Source organism: Arachis ipaensis, chromosome B8, assembly GCF_059453495.1.
Source record: "Arachis ipaensis isolate K30076 ecotype BB chromosome B8, ASM5945349v1, whole genome shotgun sequence".
NCBI lineage: Eukaryota > Viridiplantae > Streptophyta > Magnoliopsida > Fabales > Fabaceae > Arachis > Arachis ipaensis.
In genome coordinates, this window is record NC_142443.1 from 16,106,336 (window position 1) to 16,122,133 (window position 15,798).

The 15,798-nt window shown below is 34.3% G+C and overlaps 2 protein-coding genes across 3 annotated transcripts; one reads left to right on the forward strand and one right to left on the reverse strand.

Annotated features, from left to right (window-relative positions):
* The first annotated feature begins 235 nt into the window (after positions 1-235).
* LOC107614469 (protein disulfide-isomerase 5-4) lies at positions 236-7,199 on the forward strand. 2 transcript variants are annotated; one of them, XM_016316669.3, is made up of 15 exons: positions 236-496; positions 1,204-1,294; positions 1,477-1,571; positions 2,046-2,103; positions 2,751-2,935; positions 3,052-3,109; positions 3,532-3,572; positions 3,721-3,795; positions 4,108-4,164; positions 4,789-4,855; positions 4,982-5,125; positions 5,418-5,639; positions 6,351-6,503; positions 6,583-6,660; positions 6,745-7,199. In XM_016316669.3, the coding sequence occupies exons 1-15, from the start codon at positions 456-458 to the stop codon at positions 6,820-6,822; spliced, it is 1,443 nt and encodes a 480-aa protein (XP_016172155.1). In that variant the 5' UTR covers positions 236-455; the 3' UTR covers positions 6,823-7,199. The 2 variants fall into 2 exon arrangements, with proteins under 2 accessions (XP_016172155.1, XP_020964604.1); XM_021108945.2 differs by lacking the exons at positions 236-496; positions 1,204-1,294 and having other exon boundaries at positions 2,756-2,935.
* Positions 7,200-7,391: 192 nt separating this feature from the next.
* On the reverse strand, positions 7,392-9,225 carry LOC107614411 (early nodulin-like protein 9). Its single transcript, XM_016316625.3, has 2 exons — positions 8,746-9,225; positions 7,392-8,231 (listed from the first exon to the last, which is right to left on the reverse strand). The coding sequence occupies exons 1-2, from the start codon at positions 8,948-8,950 to the stop codon at positions 7,618-7,620; spliced, it is 819 nt and encodes a 272-aa protein (XP_016172111.1). The 5' UTR covers positions 8,951-9,225; the 3' UTR covers positions 7,392-7,617.
* Between the last annotated feature and the right edge of the window lie 6,573 nt (positions 9,226-15,798).

Here is a 15,798-nt window from a genome sequence, read left to right on the forward strand (position 1 = left end):
AATCATATGAAAATGCAAGCAGAATCTTATTAATTCTTTATATTTATGTGTGTGATCATTTCTATATAATATTTGCATTCTGTCTTCACTTATTCGATTATAATTTAATTCTTAAAGACGAGATGGACTCAAAAGTGAGATAGTTATAGTTTTACACTAATACTAATAAAAAAATAAATAAGATTAAAAGAAGACTAATATAATATTACATAGTCAGAGCAGTAGTAGAGAGTGAGAGCGGAGTTTTAGTTAAAAGGTTCGGAATACTATAACTTAACACCGAATAGTGTATGCTAACACTTGAAGGAAAGAAAGCTTAGCTTAGCTCTTTCGATCTATTACGCTACCTTTCTCCCTTTCAATTCTCAAATCTCATTCTCTGAGATTTGAGCTTTCTTCTCTCCTTTTCTTTTTCTTTTTCTCTCTGAATTTTCAGTTCCTCGTAAGTCGCAGCCATGATTTCCTCAAGCAAACTCAAATCCGTTGATTTCTACAGGTAAGGATCTCATTCATCATTTTAGTTTTTGTTTTTCTCATTTCGTTTATCCGCATTATTGCATTTCGCGTTTGAGCATCACCAGGTTCATGTTATGTCGACGTGAATGCATCGTTTCGTGTTGTTCGAGTTTCAATCTTCGGTTACAATGCCGTCAATTTTACCGATTTGATCGCAAATACGTGAATGTGAATTCCTTGAGATTTTCGTTATAATCCATTGGTGCTGGTTTTAAGCTTCTAATGCAAGGGTTTGGTAGTGTGTTTGTGTTTTAGCTTGTAGTTGTAATTTGGAATGTTGTTCGTTGCATTTTAAAGCTCCGTTGAGTGTGATTCTTGCGAGATGAACTGAAGAGAATGAGGATGTGGTGTTTGTTCTGTTTCTGTGTTTACATGCAAAAATGGAAGGCACAAATATATAAGTGAATGAAGGATTTAACTTTGATTCACTTCACTTCAGCGTGTGCTGTTTACTATCGTCAATTCGTGATTTGGCACTTTCTTGTAATTGAAAATCTCAGAAGTTTTTAACCGACAATTTATATATGAAGTGTAAAAACGGTAAAAGAAATGGTGGTGTGTTATATAAGTCTCAATGAGTGGTTTAAAATTTTAATAATAATCGTAATTTATGATTTGTGGATGCAAATGTGACATTTTCTTTTAGCTGATATGTAAATTACTCCAATGTCTCTATTCTGTCTACAGAAAAATCCCTAGAGATTTAACTGAGGCATCACTATCTGGAGCGGGGTTATCCATAGTAGCAGCTCTTTCCATGATCTTTTTATTTGGAATGGTCAGTGGTTTTACAATTCCAGCTCAGGTCTTTGAAATGTTTAGTAAACGTGTTATGTATGCATGATTGCACATGTTGATTGTGTTCTCAATTGATATTTAGGTCCTATGCTTCACAATTTGGTTTTGAAAAGTTTGATCTTGGAATTGGTGTTTGATGTACATCATGCAACCTTCATGCAGGAACTCAGTAATTATTTGTCTTTCAGCACCACTACATCTGTGATTGTTGACAAGAGTTCTGACGGGGAGTTTTTACGTATAGATTTCAATATCAGGTAGAAGCCTAAATAGGTATTTTCTATCTTTGTTATAATATATGATGTTTCTCTAAGGCATTTGCTCGAGTCTGTGTATACTATTGGTGGCTTCATGGTTTTCTTCACCTAAGCTTGGTATTCTGCAAAGAACTTGGGATTGTGTCTTGTGTCAGCATGTATTTGTAAACTGTACTTTTCATATTAACAACACTCCTTTCTTTCTCGTCAATTCACTTTGAAATTAGGGAGTGTGGATGTGTGATGGAGGTGTTGAAGGACTGGTTTTTCCAATTTATATTTTATGTATAATGAATGATTGTGAGATTGGTATTAATCAGGGATGGCCAACATGATAGTGTCTTGTGATTTTTCTCTTTCAGTTCATTTACCAACTGTTATTCTGTTTTTCTGAGTATGTTCAGTTAATCCCATAGCCATTTATCCTTTTTGCTGTCTATCACTTCTTGCTGATTGCTCCAAATTATCTTGCAGTTTTCCTGCACTTTCATGCGAGTTTGCATCAGTTGATGTGAGTGATGTGCTGGGAACAGTAAGTTTCTATTCCATTTTTCAGTCTGATCATTTCTAGCAAAACATATTTGTGATTGTGATTTTAGAAGTTTTTCTTTGGGTTTTGAGTACTTGAATGCATCATAGACTCTCTACATGGACCATAGTGTGGGTTCAGGTGCAGCACAAGAAACATCAATATGTCTATTTATCTATTATTTTCATTTGAAGTCATAAAATCTTTAAATTAGCTCAAGTAGACCTATTAATGGAGATATTGTTTAAAACTAAGTGACCAGGTGAAGCCTAAACGTGAGGAACCTATTAATTCAATACTTTTTACTATATTGTGAATTCATACCATAAGAAACCTCTAGTTAACGGCTAGATAATGTCATAATGGTATTTATTTGTCCTTCTAGATTTCCTATATTGTTTTATTCATTAGTACTCTTCCAAAATTGTGCGTGATGTACTTATCATAATTGTCTCTGAAGTGTAAAATCAGGATACTAAAACATAAATAAGTACTTGAAGTAGACTAATTTTATGTTTGCATTATTCTTTATATTAATTATTAATATAAAATGTTCATTTTCTCATGCATGTTATGATTTACTATGATATCATACCATATCATAGGTTACTTTTATCCCTTGTCCTTAATTTGTGACCTCTTGTTTTCAGAACAGACTGAATATAACAAAAACAGTTCGCAAGTTTTCTATTGATACAAATTTAAGACCCACTGGGGCTGAATTTCATTCAGGGACAACTGCAAACATCATTAAACATGATGAGCTAGTAGAGGAAGAATCAGTTGAAGGTTCTCTTACACTTACATCACGCAATTTTGATAAATATTCTCGTCTGTAAGTGGGTCAATTATGTGATTCATTCATTTGGTTTTTATGTGTTTAAGCTGAGTATGAGTTGAATAGTTCTTTTTCCAGATGCATTTACACAATTTTGGAAAATTTTTTGTCAGGTTTCCAATTACAGTTGTAAATTTTTATGCTCCTTGGTGTTACTGGAGTCAACGCTTGGTAATTATTTTACCTTAGTTTCTGATTTCTTCCTCAATTCAGAAAATAGGATGGTTCTTGGCATCTTTTTTTTTCCCCTTCATGTTATTTTCTAAATAGATCTTATTTACTGCTTATATATCAACAATTTCTCATTATTCCCTAAAAGCAAAAAAATTAAGTACCGAGTAGCATTGGTAAAGGCTGATTTGAGCGTCTAGTTTAACCTCACCAGCATTTATTTATATATCAGTAATGACTAATGTGATGTCATGATTCAGAAGATTGAATGATATGGCATGCAGGGGTAAGATCTACTTAACATGTGCCCACGTTAGTTGGCTATTTACTTAGCCATGATGAGAAATTATGAAGAAGTTCTTCCATTTAATAATTGGTAGTTTATATATATATATATGACACTTTCATCTCTTTCCCCTCAGAAACCTTCATGGGAGAAAGCAGCTAAAATAATAAAAGAGAGGTACTTTATCTTTTAATGTGCTGTTCTCACTTCCTAGAATTTATACTTTAGAAGTCGTACTCTTATTTATCTTTTCTATAACTACAAGTTACCTTAACATCATTTTACAAATTCAATATCCGTTATGTACAATTACATTTGTATGCAGATATGATCCAGAGATCGATGGCCGTATTGTTTTGGGGAAGGTAGATTGCACGGAAGAAGGAGATTTATGCCGGAGGTACTATTAAAATTCAAAACTTTTCTTGCTTTTGTTCCCCTTCAAAAACAAAGATTCAGCTAATTTACTTATCTCCTTCTACAATCTTTCTCTTTTCTTAATTTGTAATTTAGTTATCTCCTTGTTCACAAGATGGACATGAACTTTTATACTTATACTTTTTCAAGTTGAATATGAATTTGAAATACATGTTCTTTATTGTAATGTGATTTTTTCTTATGTCATTTTTGTTAGTTTTTGTGTTTCTGTAATTTCATTTGGCATCCTCATGTTTACGTTTTGCCATTCAACCATATTTTTCATCAAATGCAGCCATCACATACAAGGGTATCCATCAATTCGTATCTTCCGTAAAGGAAGTGATATCAGGTAATAATACAAATATTTTTTTTTATTCAGTTTTTGAGCAATAATAAGTAGCTTATCTCTGTATCCCTTTAGATATTATGTACCTTTTATGGTGCTTGTTTATTTTCTAGATATTGCATTTCCCATGGATATGATATTACTGTTTTGGTGCCTCTAAAAGATTATCAGAGTGGTCCTAAAACTCTGTTTAGAATGGGAGAAATGATGAAAGGCTGAGAGTAATGACAGAAGCAGTAAGAAAATGTAAGGTTGCAAGTGTTAGTGTAGATCGATTTAACATTGAAAGAAGGCTCTTAGGGGATGTGTGTCCCGACACATGTAATGGTAAGGAAAACTTAGATGTTGAGGGGATTTTCATCCATCAACTTTCCAATTTTACATGTAGACAATTTCTATTCTATTTCAATATGTTGTTATCCCTCATTCCCTCGCACTTAAACCTATGTCAATTCATTTCTAACAAAATCTACATGATCAATATGCATATCTTTTTCTTTTTCTTCCTTCTTCCTTTTTTTTATGTGCATCCTACCTGAATATTGCAACTCTTTGGTCTGTGTCTCTGTGATTAGTTTTAGAGATTTTGGATTGAATATAAGTTTAAAAATATGCTTCCTATTTCAGAGATGACCATGGAGATCATGATCATGAGTCCTATTATGGAGATCGTGATACAGATAGCCTAGTCAAGGTACGTATTATATTTTCTTTTTCTAGTAAATTTGAATTAACTTCCTGTCTGGATGATGATTTGAAACGTAATTAAACATATCCATTGAAAAGTGAAACTTAGCTGATATAAAGTATTTCACTACAGACAATGGAGAAGTTAGTGGCTTCTCTCCCTGCAGAATCTCAGAAGCTAGGTTTGGAGGATAAATCCAATGGTACAGAGTACAGAAAAAGACCTGCACCTTTAGCTGGGGGATGTAGAATTGAAGGATATGTGCGTGTCAAAAAGGTAAACTCCCAGATGGCTAAAGCTAGCCTAACACAGTGATGTAAAGCAAAATTTGCTTCCTAGTTTTCACTTTTCAAATATGAGCATCATCTAGGATTTCTTACATTGCTTTCCAAATAACTGATGCTTTTGATTCCTTGCTTGTTTTTACACTTGTCTTTTTCGTCCATTGTATTCTTTTGTTTATATCAAAAGAAAAATAGTAAACTAAACTGGGAATTTGACCTATCTTTACTGAAAACATTATAGATTTTAATATTATGCTGAATGCAAGCTGTTTCCAACTCTGCAGGTTCCAGGAGATTTGGTTATATCAGCTAGATCTGATGCCCATTCTTTCGATGCTTCTCAAATGAACATGTCACATGTCGTACACCATCTATCTTTTGGACGGAAATTGTCACCTAGGGTTTTGAGTGATGTGAAGCGCTTGATACCTTATGTTGGTAGCAGCCATGAAAGGTTGAATGGCCGGTCATTCATCAATACGCGTGATTTAGGAGCAAATGTTACTGTAAGTTGATTCTAACTTGGCTTTCAACTTTCCTAATTTGAGCATTTAACATTTTATGCATGGCATCGACATATAGTACCTTAGACTCTAAATCGTTCATTAGAATATCAGTATATACCATACACCATTATGGAACATTGGCACGTAGCTTAGGGCTTTCCCCTTTCTCCTTCCCTCCCTTGGCTGTCAAGCAAGTCAAAAGGATGAAACCAGTTTAAGCAACAGTCTTAAATTTTCTAGTAAATAATTTTGATATGTTACAGGTGCTTCTGCAATCTGCAATGACCAGCACATAAATTGATGAGAGTTTTGCTCCCTATATATGTTGAAGTTGCATTCAGTAAAAGACCTCCTTATATTCTTAATCTTTGCAACTGTTAGTCTCACACTTTAAAATTTGTGAATTACTTGAAACTAAATTTGATCCGGCAATTATTTTTTTTCATATGTATCAGTAATACCTGTTTGAAGCACCCAAAGGCACAAATAGAATGAAAGCCACATGGAATGGAGGCAATAAATCCATTTAGAAGTCCCCTTATTAGTTTTTGGTTTCAATTAATCTAAAACAACTAATCAGTTACAACTGATACAATATCTTTCATCTGTTGATGCCTCTGTTCGTAGTAATTTCTTTCTGAATGAATGCTGATAACTAGAGAAAGATGAGTGTATTGCAGCTTTATTCAACCATACAATATATATCTGCAGATGGAGCATTACCTCCAGATAGTTAAAACAGAGGTGATTACTGGAAAAGATTATAAATTAGTTGAGGAGTATGAATACACAGCACACAGCAGTGTAGCACAGAGTGTACACATTCCTGTGGCAAAGTTCCATCTTGAGCTCTCCCCCATGCAGGTATTCGTATGGAGATTCATAGTTTTGACTTGAGCTTATTGCTTCCTTTTTAACCGGTAAATTATGTTTTTATGTGCAGGTCTTAGTAACAGAAAACCCGAAATCTTTTTCACATTTTATAACAAATGTCTGTGCTATCATTGGGGGTATTTTCACGGTTTGTATCAGTCTTCTCAGACAGAGGCTTTACACTTGTACTATTCACTAATTTTGTTGTTCACAGTCTTCTCTTTGGTTTCAGGTAGCTGGAATTTTGGACTCGATTCTGCACAACACTATTAGACTAATGAAAAAAGTTGAGCTTGGCAAAAACTTTTGATAGATAGTTCAAAGTTGTTATCTAGAGTAGGGCTTTTGATTTTGCTAAAGCCATTTTAACTAGGAGGCCTTTTAGCACATTGTTCTCTATAGATATGCTACAAAGGCATAGAAGTGTAACTTGAGTTGTTAATTCGGTCAAATGATCATTACAGGGATTGCGAGCTCCATAAATGTATCCTGGGCTTTCTATGTTTAAGGGTCGTGTCCTGGATTTCTGCTTACACCAAATTTTTTGTCCTTGTTCGTATGGTTGAGAAAAGACTCTTAGGATTAACATGTTACTTCATTCATTCATTTATTGTTTATTTCAATGTTCTGTTAAATTAAAGTAGTAAAGCCTTCATGGATCACCATTGCTCCAGTGTTTTCATACGAGCTCTTCCTTCAGCTTTCGGCAATTTGATGATCGGTTACAGGGTGATTCTCTGTTTATTCCTTTATTTCGTTCTTTCCTTTTTTCCTTTTGGCAGCAGAAGGGAGCATCATCATCAACATTGCAACTAAGGCATAACTTGGTGTCATCTGAGTTTGAATAAATTCACTACTATAATAGAACCATCTGGCATATTTACAGTGAATTATAAAATGGTTTTATTTCAAGTTCGACTTATTGAATATTCGTGTAGCATCAAGTATGAATCACACAAAAGGGTGAACATTGTCACCTTATTACCCATGTCCCACAAACAAATGCCAATGGCGTCCCCACTCAACGTAGAAGCAGCCATGGAAAATATGTAATATACATATGCCGAGGAAAAAAATAGAAAACTAAATGGCTCATATTCTCCACTTAGAATGATAAAACCAGAATAGAAGCCATGAGTGCTCCAAGAGAGCCAACAAAGCTGAGAAAGACTGAAGAAGCGGCATTAGGAGGAGGTTGGCTGACAGGAGCAGAAGTTGGGTTTGTCAACGAAGTCCCTGGTGGTGGAGGTGAAACTCCTTGCAGAGGAGGTGGAGTCCCCATAGTCCCGGTTGGTGTAGGTGGTGGAGCACCTACAGTCCCTGCTGGTGTTGGTGGTGGCGCACCGACAGTCCCTGTTGGTGGAGGAGCACCCACAGTTCCTGTTGGTGGTGTAGGGCCAACAGTCCCTGCTGTTGGTGGTGAAGGAGCAATTGACTCTGTTGAGAGAGTGGGCAATGGAGAAGGAGAAGGAGAAACAGCAGTGCCTGTTTGGTTGGTGTTTCTGTTGGTCCTGTCAGCCATCACAATCACCACTAGTTTCTCATTCTTGGCACAGTTGTCTTTGTTTCCGCTTATGAAATAGTGTGGCCCTGATTGCTTCAGCTTGATGACTGTATGGCCGTCAGAGAATTTTTCAGAAGATCCATCAGTGTTGCAGCTTGCATAGTCTTCACTACTTACTTGAAGCACCGAGTCTTGACCAGATTGGTAATTGAACACTGCAATTGGTATCAAATTGAATGTTGAACTATGTCAACGTACCATTTACTTATTACAAAGTTTCACTGTTCTAGCCATATTAGCTTTAGATGTAACACTGAAAGTATAGAGGTTCTTTATTTAAGAAGAGGAAGAAGGTGTTCTCTTTACATCCAATTCATACCATTATCCTTAGAGTAGTTGTGTTATTTGTTTACTTGAAATAGATGCTTATAGTTAGGAATTTGATGTCAGAGTGACGATTAAACTAAAATTTAAAAATGATAAAAATGAGTGTTAATATAGTATACAAAGAATTAAACGTTTAAATACGCATTTGTTTAAATAATACTACAACTATAACATAGAGTAAAATTATATATTTTCTAAGAAAACAATTACTTTCACTAATCATACTAAAAATATTTCATGTTATTTAGAGCCATATTATTTCAAATCTTCCCACTTCTATTCCATACCTTTGACAAAACCAATGATAACAATATATACCATGTGATTAAAATAAGAACTCACCTAGGGAGTCTCCTATTTGAAATCTGTTCTTTTCTGCCCATTGATTGTAAGAATTGGAATTGGGGTCACTTGGAACACTCCAACCCTTTTGACCCCCTACTACAAACTCATAAGCATTACCCTTGTTTACCAAGAGCAATAGACAGAACAATCCCAATAAGACATGACCCACTTCATTAGACCTTAAAACATTGGTAGTAGCCATTGTATAGGGTCAAGGAAGAATTGAGAAGATGCAATGGGGGTGCTGTTGCACTTGCAACAAAATAATGCTTACTATGTTGAAGCTAGAAGGGTGCAATAAACTGAAACATCATCAGGGTTTATGTAGGTATGAGAATAATGCATGTATACTTCACAAACTGTGGCTATGAAGGTTTTGTAACTTTTTCTTATTCTCCCTCTCTTGGGGTTTTCTTTGATTCTAGAGCAAAGCATAAGTTCTCTTGAATTGTTTGGACTCTTGAGTCTCTTTGAAGGTTGAATGTTCGGATTTCATTACAATAAACTTCGTGCTTGGATTTATGCTTTGCTTCGCTGCTATGAGTTTTTTTAAAATAAAAATTTAGGTGGTGGTTGTCTCAAGTCACATTCTTAACCTTAAAACCTGCAGTCTCATCATCACTAACTTTGAGGTCTAAAAAGCTTAAAATATTTCTAATACGATGCTTTTGTTCTGGTGAATGTGATTTGTGTCCATTCCATTTTAGTGCCACGCATGTATGTGGTATATTTTAATGAATTATTTTATATATTATGATGACTTGTTCGAGCAGTATATCAATTCCTACCTTTATGCTGAGAATCTGAGATATGGAAAAGAGTGACAAGGAAAGGAAAACGAAAGGAAAAGAAGAAAGTGATGCAAAGATTACCATTTATTTTGGTAGATAATTATATCTAATGGCGGAGCTTGAAACAAAATTTTGAAGGGGTCAAAATTTAACATAAAAATTTAATAATAATATTTATATTAAAATAAAATTTATGAATATAATTATTCTTTAATTTTGTTACTAATAAGATAATAAATAAATAATTCTACAGATAAAAAACAGAAAATAATTTATAATAGTACTCTTTTTCTTAAATATTAGTATTTCTCTTAAAAATACATTAATTTTTTAATTTTTTGTATCATTATTTTATATAAAAATTTAAATATATATCCTATAAAATTTGTAAAAAAAATTAGAAGAATAAATATTAAAATTTATAATATTTATTGAATTTTTTTATCATTTTATATAAATAAAATAATATCAATACTTATTGAATATTTTAAATATTTTTATCATATAAAAAATTAAATCAAATAAACAGTAAAATATAAAATAATATTAAATTAATTAAATAAAAAATACCTATTTTTTTATATTTGAACTCAAAGGTAGAAGGAGTATTACTTGTTGAATAGAGAACTGCGAAATGCGAATAGAGAAGCTGCTAGCAAAGCAGCGTGTTTTTTATAATGATAATTTTTATCTTTTATTTTGTTAGATGATTTTTTTTATTCTTATTTTTTTGTTAAATAACTTTTTTATTTGATTTGATTGTTAGATGATCTCTTTTTATGTTTATGTTTTTTTTGTTAGATAACTTTTTTATTTGATTTGATTTTATTTTTTAATTTTGATGTGTTGTGAAAGCCAACAAATCACAATCCAACAGGTTTTTAATGTTTAAAATTAAAAACTATTGTGCAATAAAAGCAAAATATTTAAGCCAACTAAACTATTTTTTATTTTTTGAAGAAGTACTACTAATTTTTTTATAACAAGTTGGGGGGACCATGGCCCCCCTTTGTCTTAACTAAGTTCCGTCCCTACTTATATCCTAAATATTAAATTTTAAATTCTAAATACTAATTCCAACTTCTAATAATTTAAAAATAAAATATTGGCAAAAAATATTAGATAATATTTAAAAGATTGTTAATTTCCTAATATTTTTTTGGTTAAAAATTGGATTTAATGTTTATTTATTAAAGAAAATAAGACTTTAAATACATTCCGTAAGATAAGCTATTTTTTAATTTAAGCAATAAATTAATTATGTTTCATTGTAATGTCCAATTTAGTCCTTAAAATTCCTAATTTGTTTCAGATTAATCCTCCACTTTTTAAAATGACCAAATAAATCTCCCACTTTCAGAATCGTGAATTCTCGTTGGTCCAAAAGTTAAGAGACGTTTTAACGGCGCTGAGGTGTACAACGCTGATGTGGACACACAATGAGTTCAATTCAAATTGGTGTCTCAAATTTGATTAAAACACCCAATTGATCCATTCATACTTATAAAATCCTAACCCAAATTGGTGTACTACTTGAGTCTGTACAAGATGCCAAAGGCAGTGGCAGAAAAGTTGATATCACTACAGTGAAGATTCCTGTGGAGCAAGGAGGAAGGCAGAAATGGTCTGGCGCTAGTTAAGTGGGAGGTGGTTCAAGTCTCCAAAAAATTGGGTGGATTGGGGATAGGCGATGCCGTGGTTAGAAACACCGCACTACTATTCAAGTGGTGGTGGCGATTTTCAAAAGATCCATTATGGAAGAAGATTGTGTGCTCTTGCTATGAGTTGAACCCCCGTGTGATGTTATCAGCTCAAACATTACCTACTAGAGGGAGTCCATGGAAGGATATCTGTCAAATGCAGTTCAGGAATAATGCTGTGAAAGATAAGATGATTGCGGGGTTGTCTATGGAGGTGGATGACGGAAGGAGGACTCGATTCTGGGAAGATCTATGGTTACAAAGTGGTCCATTAAAGATGAGTTTTCCGAGGCTTTTCTCCATTTCAAACAAAAAAGGATCAGTCATAAGGGATTGTGGGTTTTGGGATGGGCTAGAGTGGATCTGGAATTTTCAGTGGAGGCGAGATTTATACCAATGGGAGTTGGATCTGGTGGTTCAATTTACGACCTGTAAAGCTGGCACATGATAAGCCAGACAAATTTTTTTGGAAATTTGACAAGGAAGGTATATTCTCAACTAACTCTTTTGTGCAGGTAGTACAGTCAAAATCTCTCTCGGAGGACATAACTAGCTACAGCTTCACAAGAACCTTATGGAAAGGTTTAGTGCCGCCACGAGTGGAGTTATTTATCTGGTTTACTCTGATAGGAAGAGTGAATACTAAAGAAAGACTGGTTAGATTGGGTATTATGAGTCAAGGTGATAACATGTGCGGATTGTGTAATACAGAAGTTGAACATAATAATCATTTATTCCTGGGTTGTGAGTTTACTTGGCAGGTGTGGTGTCTATGGCTATCTGAATTTTAGAGATCGTGGTCTTTTCTGGGCTCCCTAAAAGAACACTTTGAGAGTTTGACAGGTGCTGCCAACAGGAAGATAGAGTGTAACAGGTGGCTTATGTGCTTCTTCTCGATTATTTGGAACATTTGGCTAGAGAGGAACAGACAGATTTTTAATAATAAGAAAAGGAGTGCAGAGGAGGTGTTTCAGCAATCTTTAAACAGTGTTAGAGAATAGAGTAGTCTAGATCCTTTTTGTTGTTGATGGCTATGCCGGAGATGACATAAAGGAAGTTTTTTATCTACTTATTTATGTTGTAGGGTTGGTTTGCTTGTCGCTCCACCTTATTGTGTTGAGCTCTTTTGTTCAAAAAAAAAAAAAAATTCTAACCCCTCAAATGTTCATCTTTGTTTTTCGTCTCCACTCCTCTCCTCCTCGTTATTGTTGTTCATCTTTGTTCTTCATCTCCACTCTCTCCTCCTCGTTGTTGTTGTTCATCTTGTGAAACTCTGAAAAGTCACTCTTTTGGGTGAATCATGAGGGGCGGTAGTGATAGAAGTCAAGAATGCTCAAGTAAGAACAATTCCAGTGGGAGAAACTACAGTAACCGAAAAATTTGAACCAGGAGTAAGAACGTTGTATTATGCAATTGTGGGTTGCGTACGGTGATTAAGTACTCAGCGACGCCAGAGAATCCAAGAAGACCTTTTCATGGGTGTCCCAACTATGAGGTAAAATTCTCTATTTAATGGAATTGTTAAGTTAATACGGGCTTAAAAGGATGATTTGATAATTGTTAATTCAATGTTTCTTTTTGAATTATTGTAGTTTGGAGTTCACTGAAATTTCTTTCGTTGGGCTAATGGATATGAAGAATAAGGTGTGGTTCACGTTGTAGAAGAAGTTTTTAATGAACTCAATTGCATAATAAAATTTTTAGAGAGTAGTATTAGCACATTGAAGATGCTGCTGTCATGTATTGTAATAACTATTGGGTTTGGTTTTGGTATTTAGTTGTTTTGGTTTTTAGTTAAAAAAAAGTTAGAGTGTGAATGTGTCCATGATCATTATGTAATGATTTATGATTATAAATGAATGAAGTTAAGTTTTCCTCGACTTTGTATCTTATTAACTTGGATATTAACTTGGATGAAGGATAATGTAATGACAAAATAAAGCTAATAAATATACACCTTTAACTAGATTAACTTGTAATATATCATTATAATTATAATAACTATGACAATGGTGTTGTCTTAACAAAAGCTCATAATAATGTTAATTAAGCAATAACATAGTACAAAATACAAAATATAAAGTAAGCCAAAATTTTATAGCTAGGGCCATACCACCATGAACACCTTGAGCCAGTAACACCTTCTACAATAGTACCTTGTTAGGGACTAACTTTATCACCAACTTGATTATCAACTTGAGCATTTTGTGGGGCTTCTTCACCATCTTCATCATCAGCTTGTTCTGCAACTGTTGCTACCTCCTCTGCCCTTAACTTTTTTGCAACTTCGCACCCCCTTGTGTTGTAACTAATATCGCCACAAGTTCCACAAGTGAACTTGCCATATTGCCTCTTTAATTTTGTGGACTTTCTCTCTTGACTGTCTCTAACAGGAACTTTATGTGCATCCTTCTTTCTTGCATAGAACTTTGGTCTCCCACATGATTTTGGTCTTGTTGGGGGTAAGCAGTGAGAGTACTCAGACTTGTCCCACATATCTTCTCCTTTGACCAGGTTGATATGAAACTCATATGTCTTATTGTAAGATCCTATTGTCAATCATACATGAACATAGTTCTCAGGCCGACCATTCATACATGCAATAGCCGCAATGACATGACGACAAGGTAATCCTAAAAGCAAGATAACTAAGTGAATATGTTGCAGTATCTAGAAAAATAAATCCAAAAAATCTACATGTCTATTACCTGATAGCTACCATAACCTGCAACTGTATGTGTGATTTTTCAAATCAACTACCACATTGTGGGGATCACCATGAACTTCAAACATGACTCTACAGCATCACCAGACCACATATGTGTTTAGTATCTGCTAGAATATCTCTCCTTTACAAGCCTATTCTGTTGTATGGGAGGTAAATGTCCAATATGACTGGCCAGCTTGAGTTTATTTCTGGCCATACTTGTCATGACAATCCTCCTAATTTTCTCCAATAGTGTAAGTATTGGGTTTGATCTGTATGACTTGGTGACTGAATTGAAGACTTCACACATGTCGCTGCATACATTGTCGTTTTGTAGTGCGCTTTGGTCCAGGATTGTCTGGGGATCTTGTCCAGATACTCCCATGCCTTTACATTGATAGTCTTGAGGGTTTGCATATTTTTATTAAATTCTGGAACTGTCTGTGCTCTAACACATGCCCACAACAATGATTTTAGGTGCTTGTCCTTCTATCGCTTTTGGAAGTTATGCCACAAGAGCCATGCACAAAATCTGTGATGCACATTAGGTATAACCTCCTACAGTGCCGATATGAATCCCTGCAATTCACAAGTGAAAATGGTAATAGTTTAGAATGACCATGAGAATGATACCAGTTCAGAATTCACAAGTGCCTAATGCTCAAAATATACCCTGACTATACATTCATTAAATCCAAATATTTCCTAACAAAACTATCATTAAATCTAAACAGTCAAATATATCATATAGCGTGCTTCTATATAGTACATTATACGTACCTTTTGCATGTTACTCATGAAACACCAGTTATGCTCCTGATAGTGACCGATGTCTTCATGCAAAAATTTCAAGAACCACTTTCAAATTGTTGTGTTCTCAACAGAAACAATAGCTCATGCTATGGGGTAGATGTGATTATTTGCATCTTGTCCCACGATACAAATCAACTATTCTCCATAGAAAATCTTTAGAAACGCTGCATCCAAACCAATCAAGGGTCTACATCCATGCACAAATCTTTGCTTGCAACCATGAAGACACACATAAAAATTCTGAAAGATAGGGTCTCCCTCAGGCTGTGCATTCACACCTAGTTTCATAGTAGATTCCGGATTTGACCTCAACAATTCCTCTGCATAATCCATAGGCTCGGCATACTGGGCTGCTTCATCACCTCTCTCAATCTTCATGGAATCTCCTAAAGATCTTGTAATGGTGGTCCTAGACAATTGAACTCCAGTTTTTCTCTTGAAATAGTCAAATACCTCACAATGCCTGAAAGTAGGTTGCTTTCTTATCTTTTTTATTGGATTTCAGAAACCCACTTCCTAGTTGCACACCTATTTTTTGTTTTTCTCTCACAAGTATGGTCATCATTAAATGCCTTAATCTGTCAGCATGCATGCATCTTGTTATAAGAACAATAGATCAACCAAGGACACTGTTCATTTCTATAAATAACTCTAGCTCTAGTAGCGTCATTCTTTGAATATCTTACTCTTCTTCCCTCTTCTAGAGTATAGTTTGTAACAACCCTCTTGAAAGCTTTTCTAGTTGTAAATTTCATCCATAATTCTAACCTGACATAGCCAAATTTGACAACATCATTAAAAATTAGATTCACAACCGGATCTGCCTCATTATCATAATTTGGTGGAGTTCTCAACTCATCTGACTTCCAAGAGTCACCGAAAAATGAGCCTGCTTATCAAATTACACTAAATTAAATAAATAACTCTAAACAAACATGATTTAGCAAATCATATATTATATTAAACTAAACTAAATAAAATACAATAAATAAGTATAAACAAATATGATTTAGCAAAAGAACATAAAGTACACTGAGTT